Below are 18,967 nucleotides of genomic sequence, written 5' to 3' on the forward strand. Positions count from 1 at the left end.
GTACTGTATGCTCTCAGAATCAAAGCTGCAATCCGTAACCTTTTTGTTCTGAGATTCAGACCCTGGTCTCCTGATTGAGACCACATTTCTACTGCTCAGAGGCAAGGCAATCCCCACTTAGATGGAGCTATTGCACTTATGGGCTTCAGGCGGTACCGCTTGTCAACCAGAGAGTATTCTACTACTCGACACCAGGGTCTACATTCCTCCAGGAGGAAGGAGACCACTCCAACCACTATAGTTGTGATAGTTATATTGCATTAACATGCTCTACCTTGTTATGTACAGTATATAGCAACACACGTTTTTTGTAATTTTTGAATAAATATTTTTAGAAAACAGGTCAGGTTTTTGAAGGTGTTTTAAATCAGGTCTAAATGGGTTATATGTGTGATTGGTGGAATCATCCCCTGCCACAATCAAACCCTTTTCAAACTTTCTTACGTGGTTGGGTGTACAGTAGTCTGACTCCATGTCGGATGACTCCATGTCGGACTCATAGGATGATTTGGAAATTGTCATCTTAAAGTTGTGAATAGTATTGGGTCTGAGTAAATCACTACACCGTTTAATTAGAAGCCACACATACTTGACTTTTCTACACACATCTGGTTCTAGCACACAGAACTGGCACAATATATAAATTAGATAGAGAATCGTGTTGTATTGGAATGTAAAAGGTGTTGATCCAATACTTGATGCATGGAAAATGTGTCATGTGTTGAGAAAGTGTATTCAGGGAGTTTCATCATGCATCAACGTATCCAGGATCTTACTGTGTACAGTACACAGGCACACACTTCAAAACTATATAACTCACACTGATGGACTTTTCCAAAATATGGGGTTTATTGATTTTAACTGCAATCAATACTTACAAAAAGAGAAAGTTTGTTTTTAATATAAACTCACAGAAATTACTGTAGTGAAGAAAACAAAACCATGGCTGGAAAAAATACATTCAACAGTTTACTTTCTTTGTGTCAAATCAGTTCACCTCTTTTCAACAAAACGTACGAGGCAACGTGGAACATGTGACTTTAAAAAAAAAGTCCTCCATTATAATATAAAAAGGCAGACGAAGCCCTTAGCTACCTGGAATGTATTCAGAAGAGGCACTTCAAATGGTTCAGGGATGGAGGGGGGGGCGGCGGGGGCAAACAAGTGCATCAAACAACCAATCAAAGAACAATATCCTTTCCTCAACCCATTTGGTCACAGCTATTGCTTGTAATAACAATCTGGGTATCCATGTAAGAATGTTATTGGCGAGAGGCATTTTATTAAATTAAAAGAATTAGACCACTTTTTGAACTCCGAAGGTCCTGAACCAGTGGTGATACTCATCACGTGTAGCACCTCTTTACTTGTGATAACAGACTCATAGTGCTGATAGAAAGAGTGTCCTTTCTTTTTCAGAGTTGGGAGATATCTGAACGAAGTGAAACCAAAAAGCGGTTTTATTATAAGGTCATAACAGTTAGGTACTGCTACTGTCTAGCTGGTGAGGGTTGTGGACAGGATAGCCTAGGAATGAATACAAGCAGATCTAGTTTGTGAAAGTAATTGCAGTCCAATGAAAAGGGAGAAACAAAACAAAAACAAAAAAATCTACAATAAATAATCAAAACGCAAAACATCTTTTTTTGCATTTTTTTTTGCTTTAAATTAAGTTTCATTTTGACAAAGTGTAGTTGCAAAACAAAAAGTCATCGTAGTACAATATATTAAACTGTGAAAAAAGGAAACTGACAAAAACGTCTTCACAATCTTTAGATTAATATGGAAGATCATAATTTAACATAAAAGAAAATATATTCTATTGTTCATTATCCAGATAAATACAAAAAAAAATTAACAAAAAAAAAAAACAAAAAAAAAAAAAAAAAAAAAAGCATATGATCACCAATAAATATGTTTTTTGATAAGTTAAATAAGCAGTGACAAGCAAACCTTCTGTCTGGAAAGTTTTTCAAACAATAATAATAATAACCGTAATAATAATAATAATAACATTAATAAAAAATAATTATCGAAGCAAAAAAAGGGATGTAATGAGTACAGTGCTCCAGAGAGCAAGTTCTAACGAGAGATAGAGGTGGGGAGGTAAAGTTAAGGATAGCTTGGAGATTCCGATCTTATCAAGTTGTAGGATGTACAACGGCACCATGAGAATGCTGGGAATTCCCCACTGTCTGTGGATCGGCATTAACGAGGGGGGCGTGGCTGCGAAGCCAGGCAGAGTCTTTAGAAAAGGTTTAATAACCAGTTAGATATCAAGACTTCCTTCCACCTCCCTCCGACAAAAAAACGAAAAACAAATAAATGAAAAAGCCAGTGACCAGCAACAGGAGAACATTTCAGGAGGGGTAGGGGGTGTGGGGGCAAAAACCATCTTCCAGTTCAAAGTCCTTCCTGCAGACTCCCTCAGTCCACATTACATAAGATGGGGCTGGAGAAAGAATTGTTACCAGGGGGCAACGAGAAGGACCCAAAAACAAACAGTAGTCCATTTACCCTTGAACACATGCAGAAACCTCCCCCAGACACTGTTTTTGTTACTTTTTTCCATTAAAACTATTCATATCGTTTCAGGGTTTTTGTTTTTGTTATTTTTTTTTCTACTTTTGTCTTAGCTCAGTCTGTAAAAAAACACAAAACAAAAAAAAACAGCTGCGGTTGATCTACAGATACATTAGTGAGCTAGCTAGCTCGGAGGAGGGGGGGGGGGGGGGGAGTGGTATCATCAGGGGGTGGAGGAGAGATGGGGTTAGTGCAACGCACTCCCTATTCCATGGCCACTTGTGTTGCTACACATTCAAGAACAAGTAAAAAGGAAAACAAAACAATTAACAAGTGGCACCTGGCAAAAACAGTCACATGATGCTCTCACATCGTTCTCATTGTTCAACTTCCTCTCCTTTTTGGCACTATGACACATGGTTGAGGGGGGGCTTATATTAAAACTTGCCGCGATGATTACCGGGGGGGTGAAAACGTGATTTAGATAAGAGTTCCCTTAATTGACTACACATCCTCTATTATCTAGGAACTAATACGGTGTCTTGCATAAGGGAAGGAGAGAGGAGTGGGGGGGTCAGAGGTAGAGGGAAGTGCCGCGTTCTCTTTGTGTCACGTGACTTTTAAAAGGCGCCTGTGGACATGTGCGGTCTAGTCGTCGGAAATGGAGAGGCGGCTGAAGATAGGAAGGCGACGTGTGGTATCCAGGGTGGGGGACTCGGAGCCACTCAGGCTGCCTCCGGAGCTGCTCTGGTAGCCCTCCTGGTCTGACAAAGAATCGGGCGGGCTGGACGGAGACTCGAACATCTGAGGCGACTCCAGCATGGGCCTGAAGAAGTATGGGGTGCTCGTCGGCGAAGGGGGCGCTGGGGTGCCAGGCTCTGTGCCTGCCGGGCCGGCGCTGAGGCTGGGCCCGAACAGGCTTGCCAGCTCCTGGCTGGAGTAGGTGAAAGGGTTGCTGCTGGGCCACTCGGGGACCTCGTCAGGGAAAAACATGGGCGGCGGGGTTACGGAGGTGGGGCTGTCCCTCAGGGCACCCGAGTTGGAGAAACCGGCGAAGCTGTAGCTGTGCTGCAGCCGGGGTCGCTCCATCTTGTTCAAGGAGGACGAGGAGAGAGGGGAGGAGGGCGGTGGGGGTCCACGGCGCTCCTCTGCGTTGTGGATGAAGTGGCAGCGGGGCCCGTAGGGGCAGAAGCCGATGGTGTGGAAGGTGCGACACAGCTCTGTTTTGTATTTGGGATGGCGGCTCAGGCTTCGCAGTTCATGGATGCCATGAGCAAACTGGCATTTGTCGCCATACTTGCAGGTGCCGTTCTCCTCGAAGGGCCTGCACAGCTCAGTCTTATAGCGGCTGGAGTTCACCTGGCCGTTCCCACTGCCGGGGGTGGTGGGACTGGCAGGCCCCAGGCACTTGTGTAAGAGCCGCTCACCCGTCTCAGAGAAGGAGCGATCTCGCAGCCGGTTCTCCTTGTTGTTGTTGCTGGCGTTGCCAACCCCTGAGATGAGGGCGGAGTGGTCCGCAGCCTTCAAGGTGTTCAGGAATTGGTTCTGGTTGAACTTTGTGCTGCTGACTGAGTGCCGTCGTTGGTACACCCCTCCCACCGAGGGAGTCCCCACCGCCTTCCTGTCCAGCAGGGCTCCGGTGGGGCTGGAGATGGGCACACTCGTGCCAGTGCAAGGGACAGACATGGGATGGGGGGCGCCCAGGTTGTTGTTGTTGTAGTTGAGCAGTTTGTTGTTCTGCGGAGAGAAGAAACACATTATTAGTTGGGGAACGCAATGTGATCTATTCAAATGGCAGGCAATGAGGATCGGGTTTCATCAAGGCATGGCGGGTTGGGGATAGGAAGAGAGAAACATCCATAGGTTCCTTTTGCATGACCATGTTCTTTTTGGCTCTAAATACACAAGCGGATACAGGCCTATAGAACAGCAGCTGGTTTGGCAAGTTGCCCTAGTGTGGAATGTATGCCTGCTTGGTAAATGGAGCAGGGAAGCGTCAGTGCAGCGCGGCTGGTAGTGGTTACAAAGAAGCTGGCATCATTCAAACATAATGAAAGTGCATTAGCAGGGCATCCTACAGAATTACAATTGTATATAGTACTGAGCATGATTTCAATACACCTCCAAGCAGGAGAGTGGGTTAGCTAATCCTCTAAATGACTTTATAACACCACTGGGCTGCAATCCTATTCAACTGAATAACTATTACAGGGGACGTGATAGGAAATGAATGTGTTCTTCTTTTATCAAATGTCCACAAACCAAATGTAACTTAACTAGTGAACAACTCTGTCTCGTGGTCTGGAGTTACGCTAATCAAAAAGGTTTTGCATAATACTTGTTTACTACCAAACTCAATAATACCATCCATCATTGATTGAAGCAATCCTCTTGGAACATGAATTGCACAGAATCTGATTAAAGTGGAAATCCACTAGAGCGTTGCCTTCAATGTGGGCACGAGGCTTTCTGTTTTGTGTCTTAGCGAATAAAATAGTGTAAAAACGAAAGCAAAAACAGTGTTTTAACTTAAAAACAAACGAATTCACGTAACAATACCGTTATTACTATCAAAGTCAGGGCTCAAAACCACAACCAATGTGCCAAAATGACTAGTAATGACAGCCACAAATCCCTATTTGATGTGGCAGTGGCACATACGTCAAATTGAGCATTTTCACCATTCCAGCAACTTCCCAACACTAGTCAACAATATACAGACAGCACAACAACAAATATCACCAAATAAGAGCAGTGGTGTAAAGTAACTAAAGTAGATTTACTCAAGTACAAATTTGAAAGATATTTACTTTACTGGAGTATTTCCAAGTTTCAATACTTTTACTTCTACTCCACTACATCTCAGACTCCACTACAATGATTTGACAGCTTTAGTTACTTGTTACTTTGCAGTAAGACCACAAAACATACACAATCACTTCAGCCCTATTATATGTATATTTGAAGCAGATCTACAAGCAAATCTACAAGCTTTACTTTACTGGAGCATTTCTAAGTTTCAATACTTTTACTTCTACTCCACAACATCTCAGACTCCACTACAAATTATTTGACAGCTTCAGTTACCAGTTACTTTGCAGTAAGACCACAACACATACATAAACACTTCAGCCCTATATAGTCTATTTTTGAAGCAGATCTACAAGCAGATCTACAAGCTCGTACCGTACGAGCTTGTAGATCTTGTAGATGTGAGCACTTCTTCCATCACTGAATATAAGAGTCGGAGAGAAAGCGCATTTAAATCAAGTCCAAGTTGCGCGCATATATAGGCGCGCGGCGCGCCTCAGCACGCACAGACACAGCCGGGGCCCGAAGCATGCAACCATCATTCCACTACAGCAGCTGCCTGCTAGCACACAGGCTAACTAACAGTGGTGCGGCTGCCTGGAAGTAGTAGCCTAAAAGAATAGTGATGCGGAGGAGAAGAAAAGTTTTCAAACTACCTTGTTCATTATTTCGAAGTCGAAGAAAGGCGACAACACGGCTGTGGTCATCTTTGCAGCGACGAAAAGTCTTATCAGACCACGAAAAAAAAAAAAAAAAAAGTTGGGAGACAAAGTTGCGCTGCAGGTCCGTGTGTTTGTTCTGATTTTGAGCCTGCAGATCAGAACAGCCCCTCTGCCCTGCACCAGCTCAGAGCATTTTGCTTTATAATCCGCTGCAGGAGGAGCTTCAGACTGGGCGTTCACAAACTTTTTTCTCTCCTTCGGGGACACTAAACTTGCATTGGTTGCCAGTTTGTTTGAGCGAGATGACTACAGTGTTGCACGCAGGATGCATGCAAAACAGTTCTAGCCTTTTATTTCAATCTGAGATCACTTTTTTATCGTCACATTCCACTTTATACCGGTTTATACTTTGTCTTACGACGGTGTTTGTTTAGGTTGGGAATCACTGCTAGCCATAAAAAGCTTCTCTTATGGGGGTCCCCGGCTCCCCGCCATATCTTTTCAAATGGGGGTCCGCGGGCTATTAAGTGTCAATTTGGGGGTCCTTGACATGAAAAAGTTTGAGAACCACTGCTAGGGAGGTCTTAACTTGTTACAAAAACAGTTCTAGACTAAGTAATAGTAAGTATTATTGCTCAAATACAATCACAGAATTGCATTTTAAAGTTCTAAATTCATAAAGTTTAAAATAAAAATGAATATAGGCCTAATGGTAATATGTCCAAGTTATACTTTCCACATGTCCACTAAACCAAGCATACAGTAGTTGGTGTACTACGTGCAAATAAACACAAGCATATCCTACTTTTAAATACCTCACAGATCTAGACTTTGCCTTTACCAAAGGTTTATGGTTGTTTCATAATACTGATTTACCAACAACGTTTTTTTCTGGAGGTTGCTTCTTTAAGACAGTCTGGTGTTGTTTACTGTGAGGCTTTACTATGCTCTATCCCCAGGCTTCCAGCTACCATCCACTACTCTGTAATTAATTTACTCTTAATTGCTGGACTGTAACGTCACTTGTGGGACTTTCCGGTGGATTCAGGCAGCCAGCATTTGTTAACCCTTGCCCGACCACAGTTATTTCCCCATTGAAAATTTTTTTTTTCCTTCTCCAACCGTGGTTTATTTATTTATTATTATTTTTTTAAGCCATGGCTGTTTACACTATACCCTGGCCTTATCCCTCAAGAGCAGGTAATCTTGCTCCTCGAATATAAACCAGCTGAATATGTATGCACATGTGCGCTACATTCTCATTCCATCAGGTAGGGTACATGACACCACAGTGATCTCACCAGATTTCAACCACAGGCAGTCACAATGAGGCCTGTATGTATAAAAGAACTGGGCAGAGAAGTGAAACCTATACAAATCCATTGTGGTCTGTTGTTGCACTCCTCCCCTCCTCTGAATCCATGACAGAGCAGCCATCGGCCATGTGCAGAGTCAATGTCAGGGTTGGGTTGCAATAGAAGGGAGAAGAAGAAAAAGAAAGCATGGTTGTGGAGAAGAAAAGAAGCTGTTAAAAGGGGTTGGAGGAGGGGATGGCGTGAGGGGGAGATTTATGGGGGACGTTTATTACTACACAGCGCTGCCCTGGGGAGATGCGGGAGGGAGGTGGAGAGAGATAGAGAGGGGGGCCAAAACATTCCCTTTCCCCTTCCTCTTCTTCGCCTGTACCAGGAGCCATGCAGGGGGTGGAGAGCTTTGTCTCACTCTGGAAGTTGTTGAGGCAGAGAGAGGCGAGGGAGGTTGTTTTGAAGCCGAATTACTGAATTCAGCCGAGGAAGAGGGAGACAAAACAGAGCCGGCACTGCGCTCGCTCGCGAAGGGAGCCTGGTAGTCAGGAGTGACATGAGTTATTGTGGAGATATTCAAAAGTAGGCCTGCACAAAGTGCTACAGCTGCACGAACTTGGCTTATTACAGCCAGACAAACCACCAGGGTGGGGAGTTAAAACACAGCCACCAGCCAAATGATGGTGAACTTCATCTGCGGCTGTGAAGTAAAGTCAACTCTGACTGCCACTTTGACAGCCATCCGCCCATCATTTACATGTCCTATCCTGTTTTGAAAATCTACTTAGCTATAGCGAGATAGATAGTGAAAGTGCCTGTGATTCTTTTGGGGGGTAAATACTCACTGTATTGATGGAAACGTTTGAGTTACATTATCTTTTGAATAACATAAACTTTATAATCTTCAACAGTGATAAATCCAAAAGTTTACAGTAGATACTGTAACTTGAAAAAGTTAGTTGTTTTGGACTCAAGAGACAGTCAGCAAAGAAGGCAGGCATGTTTCAGTGTGTGCATGTTTTGGTGTGTGCGTGTGCGTGTGAGTGTGTGTGCATGTGCGCGTGTGTGAGTGTGTGTGAACGAACGCACGAGCGGGCATGTGTGTTAACATTAAAGGAGTTTTTATGAGCCTGAGCTGTGTGGAATAATCTCCCCCTGGAGTGTTTTTACAGACGACAGGATGGGATGACAGAGCTGCTGGAAATAACGTCTGCGGTTCAAAGGCCCTGTCACTGATTGATTAAGTGGATCAGATCGATTGTCTCTCCACCCCAAGGGGGGCCTACAGGAGGGAAATGGGCGGAGAGACACTGTATTTCTCAGTAATATGACAATTACAAAACAGGCATGAAATGACTTAAAGTGTCCATGCCATGTCCCACATTAATCAGAATCTGAATAGCTACAGATTTATTGTACTTTAAATGCACAGGGAGGCTTCTTGGTGACGTAGGTTAGAATTTTTTTTTTTACAACATCCCAATTAAATTTCACAGTGCATGTACACGGGCATTGGCGATCCACAAAAAGAATAAGGACAGAATAAGACCTGTTGATCATAATTTACGGGACCAACTCCCTGTGACCTCTAGTCTTGAGTTCTTAAGAAGTGCCATACACGTGTTGTTTACCCTTATATTCTCTGCACGCTGCCAACTTGATATTGTGCTACTAAACAGTCTTTCCAGGCTGAGGAGGAGGCACCTGTTTCCTGTCGAAAACAAAAGAATCAGCCGATAATGTCCCCAGCCTCAGATGCAGATAGTAACACTACAAAGTGCCGACAGACCAGACCTCTTTGGGTCACACGAAAGCCTGCGTTTACCCCATGTCTGTATTCTGCTGCTTTGACCCTAGACTTGCTTACTGTTGACTGCTTGTAATAAAGGACGGGGATGAGGAGTAGGGATGGGACGATATGATAATGTCATATCACGATTATTGTGACAAAAGAAATATCGATATTATCGCAATAATCAAAATCCATTATCCTGGGCGGAACATTGGCCAATAAATAGCAGATCTACAAGCTCACAACGCGTCGCAACGGTCTGCTATTTTTTGGCAAAGACATTTGATAGAGAGTGAAAAAAAGACTGTATCAAGTATGTATATTTTAAGTACCCTTTACCAATTATAGAGGGTTTAAGTGGTACCAGATATGCAGCTCTGCAAAAAAAGGTGAATTGATCCCAGTGCATGATGGAGGACGATATCACAATAAATTAAATCTCCACAATACGATTATCGTGAGTGTTTTCTTTTATCACGATAAACGATAATATCGCTTATCGTCCCATCCCTAATGAGGAGTTCGTCCTCATGAGTTAAAAGTCTACTAGTCATGTCTAAAATGCAAAGCAAATGCATCTTAGTTAATGAGCCAGCATGGTTGGGAGTCTCTCTCTCTCTCTCTCTCTCTCTCTCTCTCTCTCTCTCTCTCTCTCTCTCTCTCTCTCTCTCTCAGTTGTTAGTCAAGCTTGGTTCTCTCTCTGGAGTGTGTCACTCTGACTGTACTCTGCAGACTCCTTAAACCCCCCCACGGGTTTGTTATACTCTTTCCCTGTCCAAGATATGTGTTCCAGGAGTTCAAGGCTGCTTTCCTTTACTGTATGCCCTATCAGTCCCCCCCAGCCTCTGTTTTGATTTCTTCCTCCTGTACTGTCCTCTCAAAGGATACCCCTTAAGGAAGGGAGGATTGGACTGAGGCATGAGGTCACCGATAATGCTTAACTCGCTATGAAAGGGGAAATTAATGTTGGCCATGTCAACGGGAGATGAAAGATGTTGGGCAGAAATGCAAAAACCTGATGCTATCTGCAGAGAGTTTGTCTGTGGATTCCCTTTGACTGAGTGCTTTATGGCAACAGGTCGTTGTAGTACCCCATGTCACTCTGCAGAGGGCAGGCATCTTCCCTTTCCATATTCTTAGCGTTTAGTGCACTGCTCTGCTCATTATTATATGCACATAATGTTATTTCAAGTGCCTTCCCGTAGTCATACGTTCAGACCATTTGAATGATTCAAATGTCTATCCACTCCATTGTCATGACATATTTGCTTGCTTCTATGTTCTAGTTATATGTGTGTCTCCTCGGCTGGCTGACTTATGAATGCTTTTTTCTCTTGCTTGCCACTCAAGAGGTGTTCTGCAGGTACTTTAGATTTTTCAAGTGTGTAATATTGCTGCTCTGACGATTTTTGTAATTGTCATTTTGAAGATATTATTGCTCTGTGTGTGTTCTGCTGCATAGTACAACATCATTTTATAGATTGGCTTATTGATTCTGTAATAGCAATGTTTGTGAGCTGCTGCTTACACACACACGTGCGCGCGCAAACGCACGTGCGCGCACACGCACACACACACACACACACACACACACACACACACACACACACACACACACACACACACACACACACACACACAGACACGGTCCACACATATCTTTCCTAGTCTTGATTTTAAGGTCAGTTTAACCGGCTTTAAAGTCTAATAGATGACACGAGGCCATGTATTGTGCAACTGGCTTCCGCTGACCGACTTTCCACATTCATATGACCATGACTGTGGCAAAACTCATCTCTATAACACCCATGCATGTACCAGTAACCAGAGTCACAATCATGACCGCGGCTCTACAGTATCCCAGTCAAATCAATCTACAACTTGTGAGAATACCCAGTACCACCCCACCTAGCATGTGTGAGGTGTGAGACCCAGTGGGGCATATCTTTAGAAACGCTGATATCAACAAGAACAGACGCAGTCCACTACGTTTTAGACAGTCAGCAATCAAGGTTAACCAAGTCTCCGCTTTGAACCGAGCTTAATGTGTTCAATATGTTGTCATTTGTTGGACTGCCTTTGTGATGACACAGTGTGGCTTTCATTTCTGTATACATTTCCCTCCCCACATCCCCATTTTGTCTGATCCAGTTCTTGTCTTCATAAGGACTGACAGACAGGACCCCATGATCTGTACCCCGCCTTTCATGTATCATGGCCATGTTGTTCACCAAACTCCAATGGGCCGTGCTTGGGAGTGACTGTGGTCGTCATTCTCGGATTCGTGTTGTGCCAGTGGTTGAGAGTGGACCCAGGGAAAGGGAGAGAGACGGTAAAATGGGCAGAGAGAGGAGGGCAAAGAGACAGAGACAAGGTGTGAGAGAGAGAGAAAGAGAGAGAGAGAGTGGCGAGTGGAGGAAAATAAGATGGGGGAATTAATTGTCCATAAAAGAGTGGCCACAGCATTGTTAGTGGCGAACCACCGACTGCTTTTACTGATGTTGTTGCTATGAAACAGTGAAAGATGTCCGTTCTCCTTCGACTTGTACTTTTTATTTACATTTTCTTTGCCTCCTCCTCCTCCTCCTCCTTCTTCTTCACCTCATAGTGGGTGGGATGCAGCGTCAACTCTGTAGCCTTGGCTCACTTGTCTTGGACAACGTCAACACATCGTGCAGCATTGCAGTCACGGACCGTGGTTCAAAACAAACAAGACGCGTCAATCTCTTTGGTGCCGGCACTGGTGTGCTGTCAGTGTCCAGTCCAAGTGAAATAGTGGGACTAACGAAGCTACGGTTAAACGAGAGGGTCACCAAAATAGAAACAAACAAACAAGCGAGTGGCGACGCAGGAAGAGTCTGCTTTTAAAGGGAGATTTACTGTCCAATTCTCTGGTGAGATGCTCATCTCTTGGAGAGGGCTGTATTTAGAATGAAAGCCCAGGGTCCTCTGTGGTGGAAAAATCCATATAACAATCATTGTGGTATTAATTTATTAAATGTATATGCATAGAGCCTATTTAAACCCTCTGCAGGGTTGACATCATTCCCTGTTCCTCCCTGACAAACCCCTTACAAACAGCCGACTCACACAATCCTATTTCAAATATGCCGACTGGGTGTGTGTGTGTAACTATAGAATAGAGACCATGTAAGGAGTGACCATCTGTTGTTACCTCTCTGTACATCTTCTGTCTATGTATAAATGTGTGTGGGACATGGGTGTTTGGAGGCTGATGGGGGAAGCTCTGAAGGGAGACGCAAGTCTCTCTCTCTCTGCTGTGATGAGATCTACAATAAAGTATGAAGTCTGATTCCTGACAATGCAGTCCTGCATCTTCCTGTTTGTTTAACTTACTTATAGTACAGTTATAGTACATCAAAAACGTCCATTACATTTGGTACCAGGAGTGGGATGGATGCTGTGCTGATTATAGCAAACACTCCATTTTGAATCTTAGAAAATGGGAGCGAAACAGAGCAGGAAGAAGAAGGCTCAACAACAACTGAACGATCTACAGAAGGCCATGGAACAGGCTGAGCTTCGTAAAGAAGTGACACTTATGCGAAAACAACTTGACAGAGTGATGGGGAAATTAGCAGATCTACAAGCCAACACTAGTCCTGATGACTCCAACAATGTGAGGCAGAAAGAGCCAAACCGCTGCAAAGACACACAGTTGGCTGTTGCTACACCCAAGGAACACCCCGCAGACAACAGCAACGACCATGATGACATTGGTGGAGAACTAAAGGAGAGCCATGATGTTGTCAGGGGAGAAGAGAAGACTGAGCCCGTCATGAACAATGAAAGACAGGGGGGAGCAGATGTCACGACGACACTCTGTAAAAGAGAATTATTCCCATTAATTCCATATCCAAACCCTCATCCCATTCCAGGGGCTGGAGCACAGCAAGCGGACATAGATGCGTACTCTCCAACAGTACATGTTCAGCGAAACTGGACACCTGATGAATTGAATGACATTGTGAACGACCTTCCAGACCCCAGAGTCGACGTTGTGCGTTGGTGTGTGGCTGTCTTGGATTTGATTGCGATGTATACACCATCTGCAAGAGAACTGGAATCTATCTTTCGCAAAATCTTTGGATTGAGTTGGGTACGTCTCAGAGGTAACTTTGATGTGAATGGAGCAACAAATGACATTATCACTGGACAGTTGCAGAACCGAGATGGTCTTTTTGACAGGGTGAAAGCAGCATTCCCTGTGCGCATTGATTGGCCTCGAATTCACAACACAAAGCAGCTGTTGGATGAAACCTGTGACACATACAGGAATAGAATGGAGGAATGTTTTCAGAAGTACTGTGGTGTGGCCCAAGATAATCCGGCTTACAATGACTTGTTAAAAACTGCAGTGATCAATGGCTTGGTCCCGTCCATCTATAACCGTGTTATGACTTCATGTATTGGCTGGGAAACCCTGCCCTTGACTGTGGTGTGGGGACATGCACAGCATGCTGAGAGGCATGTGCTCTCACAAGTGGACGTGAGGAAGAAGACATTGGAGACAGCACAACTGATGTTCTATGAGAACTACCAGCAGCCACCGCAGAGAGAACAACAGAGGAAACAACAAAATCCACACTCACATAGGACCATCAGGAGCCGTAAATGGAAACAAAGAAGAGAAGGAAACAGTGACTGTGCCCCAGATGACCACATGGAGACGGAGTGTCCTACCAAGGACAGGGCATGGCTGCACCGGCAGCACCCAGACAAGGACCATGGACAATATGGGACTGGGCCTGCTCCGTGGAGTTGGGGGTCAGTTGTTCCAGCCACCTATCCACAGAGGGGTGAACAATCTCTACCCCCCTCTGCAGTCTTCCCTTCATGGCCGGCACCCCCTGGGGCATGGAACGAGGGCTATGGACCCCATGGCCCCTGGAGGGATGAACCTGCACCAGGTCCTCATCCACAGTGTGGACCAGGTGGTAATATTAACAGGCACCAAATCACAACATGCAGAGCGGGCTGAGTTATATCCTTAATTGTTTGATTTGCTTTGGATGTTATTCATTGTCATACTAAAAATAGTGTAATAGTGAACTATGAACTTATTTGAGATAACTTTCTTAAAAGTCACAGTAAAATCCAATCCAAATTTGAGAATGATATTCTACTAAGTAATGTAAGAAAAAAATATTGTTTAATGGTAGGTTAACAAATGCCTAAAATAGGACAAGATTTGAGTAAATCTGTAATGGAATCTGTTTCCGCACACATAAACTAAGTATATCCAATATGAAAAGATTAATCTGTCTATTATCCCCTACTTCTTCTCTCCCCAGAATAGCTGGCAGGGGGGATGGAAGGGGGGCAGGTGCAGAGGGGTCGCGTGTGTGTGTGTGATTGAGATCATAATACTGAAACAGGAATACATTTGGGGTTTTACAAATAAGTTAGTAATGGTATGTATCAAAGTAAGTATTCAAAATGTAGAGTTTCAAGGTGCTCAATCAATAATGTGAAATTGGTAATTAATGAGGGCCTTTTTACAAGGTTTGATGTCCAATATTAGGTAACACATTATAAGTGAAGTTAAAGCAGATTTTTTATTGTCTCATGTCCATTTATTCTGCTCTTGTTAAATAGACGTTAAGTATGTCTCGGATTAAAATAAAACACACTTGCACGTGAGGTAAAAATTCCATGTGGCAAGAAATTATATTTTTCCATGTAGCGAATTCCTGAGTGGTGAAAATTCCATGTTGTGATGATAATGCCATACTGATGAAAAATCCATTCAGTTGAATTCCACGTGATGTTATGTAAAATAGTAATCCGTAGGCTAGAACTTGAGGGTTAAAAGCAATAGTACAGAAATAGTATTGATACTCACCACTGTTGAGTATTATATGTTTTCAAAAGTTTGTTCGCATCTTTCCAAATCATGGGTATGGGTCATGGTTTCTGCAGGACCATTATCCTATCCATTATTCTGTGAAAGTTACTCACAAACTAGGGGGGATAAGGGAACATTTTTATTTAAGGGACATTTTTTATGTCAGATATTCAGTTAATTTACGATTGAAAAACTATGTCAACAAGACTCTAGCTTAGTGTATGGGAGTCTAAAACAGAGACCCGTGACAGGTCGAGAGTTCTATTTTTCGAAGGATCAATAGTCTGCCTGAGGGGTACATTTGAGCAATATGACATTTCAATTCATTGAAAGATACTGTTTCATTGAGGAATACTGTTTTTATTGTATTCAATTTAATTCTATTTTAACTAGCTGTAGGTAATACAAGAAAGTTATGAGGTTTGTAGTATGGAACTACACCACCACAATAGCATTTAAAAGCTATGTGTGTAAATAATAATCTTATCTTATTCAAAAATGACAGACCTACAAGCTGCAGATCAGGAAATGCCTATATATATATAAAAAAAGAAAAAAAAGAATGACAGAACTGTCAACAGAGCATAGCATTATCAAAGGTATGCCAAAAGGTCCAGTGTTTAAAAATAAATATCTTAGGAGTGGAGTGTGGGGAAAGTAATCATTGATGCCTTTATCTTTTAACTATTCAGTATGTATAATTGTTGATACATGTTTGAGGCAATATGTGACTGGCAGCATGTGCGCAAATGCTGTTCAGTCACTGTCGTCACACATGTATTGAACAATACAAGTTTTGTTGTCAAGTTGTACATGTATCTAATTTATTTTGAAGTAAAATGTGCTGCCATTCTATGAATTTTCTCTATTTTAATAGGGCATAAATATTTTTATTTTTATGCCCTAAGGGGCCGAATGTGGTGGAAAAATCCATATAACAATCATTGTGGTATTAATTTATTAAATGTATATGCATAGAGCCTATTTAAACCCTCTGCAGGGTTGACATCATTCCCTGTTCCTCCCTGACAAACCCCTTACAAACAGCCGACTCACACAATCCTATTTCAAATATGCCGACTGGGTGTGTGTGTGTAACTATAGAATAGAGACCATGTAAGGAGTGACCATCTGTTGTTACCTCTCTGTACATCTTCTGTCTATGTATAAATGTGTGTGGGACATGGGTGTTTGGAGGCTGATGGGGGAAGCTCTGAAGGGAGACGCAAGTCTCTCTCTCTCTGCTGTGATGAGATCTACAATAAAGTATGAAGTCTGATTCCTGACAATGCAGTCCTGCATCTTCCTGTTTGTTTAACTTACTTATAGTACAGTTATAGTACATCAAAAACGTCCATTACACCTCCCTTGACTTCCTGACCCTGCGCTTCCTGAGGAGCAATGCTGCCGTCTGCCCCGGAGGCTCATGGGAAGGGAGCGTTTGGCCGGGTGGGGGGTCAAAACTATCAAGACAAAAGGGGCAGGTCAACACTATCAAGCTGTATAAATGTCTCGATGGGATGATCGGATGAACCATATAAACCATTTAAAGTAGACACATGATCACTCCAGTGTGTGAGTGTGTGTTTGCGTGTGCGTGCGTGCGTGCGTGCGGGCGGGCGTGCGTGCGGGCGTCATGTGAGCGAGCAAGTGTGCGCGCCCATCTTGGAACATACAGTAGGGACAGAGGGTTAAGGAACAAAGATTGGAATCTGCTAGATGCTGTGTCCAGAAATCTTTGGGCCAAGCATTTTGTCCACTGGGACCGGGGACAGACCTGACCCTGGTCCAGGTGTCATGACCATGCGGCGAACACTGAAATGAGATATTCCTCAGCCTCTCACTCAACACAAAAAAATCAATGGGCTTTGTGAAGCCTTGGGCTGCCGCAGGAACAGGGGAAGGCATTCTCTCACGGAAAAAGTCCTGCCCTGCCCCATCTGTCTCAATTCCCCCATCACTCCCAGATCTCACAACCAGCCCTGTGTGGTCACTCATGGACTAGAATTACACAGTCCATGTGTCCAGTTCTGGACAATACATAAGGGCAACCACTAGATCGACCCTGCCCACTTTTCTCACACTTATCCCCTACATATTTATTGGATTTGATGGAGCATTCCCTGTAGTACTGACATCGCTCCAGATGCTGTTGACAAGCACACAATTCAGATTTTGTCACATTCTGTGTTTGGCGAACGTGCCTGCAGTGCTCATCGTAAACGAGAGTTTGCAAATTGGCATTTTGGTGGCGTGTGAATTGGTACAAATGTGGTTTGTATTAACAATGATGATGAGCTGTCTCCTGTGTGCTGGAGTGGCGTTGTTTATGTCTCCAAGATGAGAGCAGAATATAGTTGTTTTTGTGAGTTGTCCTTGATCGACCCAATGGTGACGTAATATTTGTCCTTGTTTTCGTTGTTTGCATTTGATGATTTATTGGCTAAAATGGTGCTTTAATGGTTATTCATTCACAACACTACTAGGTGGAGTTTAATCTTACACGTTTATCTTCAGTCTATTAGAAGGAACATCCCATGTATTGCCTTCAGTATATCTTTTTTTTTTTTTTGCAAATTTAGATTTGTGCACAATTTCTTTTGCCAGATCACATTACATTGTGTTGCACAAACTCTTCATTGGCAATATTGTTATTAGTGTTTATGGTTTACTAGGCCGATGCCCGTTGGGAACGATGCCCTTTGGGAAGCATGCCCCTCGGATATTAGAGCAGTGGTGGCTGAGTGGTTAGTGTCCACACCTAGGACTCCAGAGGCCCCAGAGGTCGCAGGTACGATTCCCCACTCTAGCTACTGCTCCCCTTCCCCCTTGCGCTCCTTGTGGGCATCACTGGGTTGAGTTCAGCTGGGTCAAAGCTGATAAAAAAAGCAGCTGGGTTGGGCTGCGATATCTGAATTTCCCCCGCAGGAGGAGTAGGTATTCATTATTATCATTATCATATGCAATACTGTTGTGCTCGTTGTCAGACTAGTGCTTAGTGCAGTATGGTCTCGAGAGCTACAGGTGTCCCAGGCTTAGCTTCAGCAAAAACCTTCCTGAGATGAAAAGTCCTCATAATGTCTACGCTTTACTTCTCTGTGACCTGCAATGGTGGAAAAGGTACTGAAATGTTTAAATAGGGATAGACCGTAGGCTGAGAGGAAATGGGCGAGAGAGGTGGGGAGTGACATGCAGCGAAGGCCGTCGGGATTGGGACTCGAAGGCCCTTAATTGTTTTTACCTGAATAAAAGTATCAATAGGCTACTGCGATGTAGAAGTAATCTGTTATAAGTAAAAGCCCGGAATTCAAAATGTACTTGAGTAAAAGTACAAAAGTATTGGCATCAAAATGTACTTAATAAAGTACCAAAAGTAAAAGAATGTCCCATTTCAAGTTTTCAAATGTACAAACATCTTTTGAAAATAGCAGATCTACAAGCTAACGATGCGTTGCTTCGCAACACATTATGATTTACTGATTTATTGTTATTGTAAAAGTACAAATACCTCAAAATTGTACTACAGTACAGTACTTAAGTAAATCTACTTAGTTACTTTCCACCACTGGTGACCTGCTGTCACTCCCAACGAGTCACATGAGCTCATGAAATACATCCATCCTCTTCTTAATGGCAAATGATGAGGAAATGAGCAATACTGGAGGTATGTGGATAACGATCAGGGAGCCCCGTAGCAAAGCATCAACTCCTAATCGCTTTTTAGTTCAGTACACTGAGAGAAATTCCTAAGGACAAAAGGCTCAAACAGCATTTTATGTTCTCCATGGGGCCCAAAAGTCATCAATGTACTACCTTACGATTATGATTTCCTCAGTGTTTTGGATTGCGGAATGAAAATTACTTTCAGGGATTTTGTATTTTTTTGGCAGAACATGGAACAGCCCAATCGCTGTCAACAATCTGATGTCCGAGACACTTATTTTTAATATAAAAGAACGAACACTCTTAAACAACATGTTTGAGTCTTTGAGCATGGTCCAGTCCA

General features: G+C 43.3%; 1 protein-coding gene across 1 annotated transcript; it reads right to left on the reverse strand.

The window, feature by feature from the left end:
• Nucleotides 1-827: 827 nt before the first annotated feature.
• Nucleotides 828-6,162, reverse strand: zfp36l1a (zinc finger protein 36, C3H type-like 1a). The gene is made up of 2 exons (XM_080750182.1): nucleotides 5,991-6,162; nucleotides 828-4,260 (listed from the first exon to the last, which is right to left on the reverse strand). The coding sequence occupies exons 1-2, from the start codon at nucleotides 6,039-6,041 to the stop codon at nucleotides 3,172-3,174; spliced, it is 1,140 nt and encodes a 379-aa protein (XP_080606308.1). The 5' UTR covers nucleotides 6,042-6,162; the 3' UTR covers nucleotides 828-3,171.
• Nucleotides 6,163-18,967: the final 12,805 nt, after the last annotated feature.

Source organism: Nannobrachium achirus (genome assembly GCF_963921795.1).
Source record: "Nannobrachium achirus genome assembly, chromosome: 20".
Lineage (NCBI taxonomy): Eukaryota > Metazoa > Chordata > Actinopteri > Myctophiformes > Myctophidae > Nannobrachium > Nannobrachium achirus.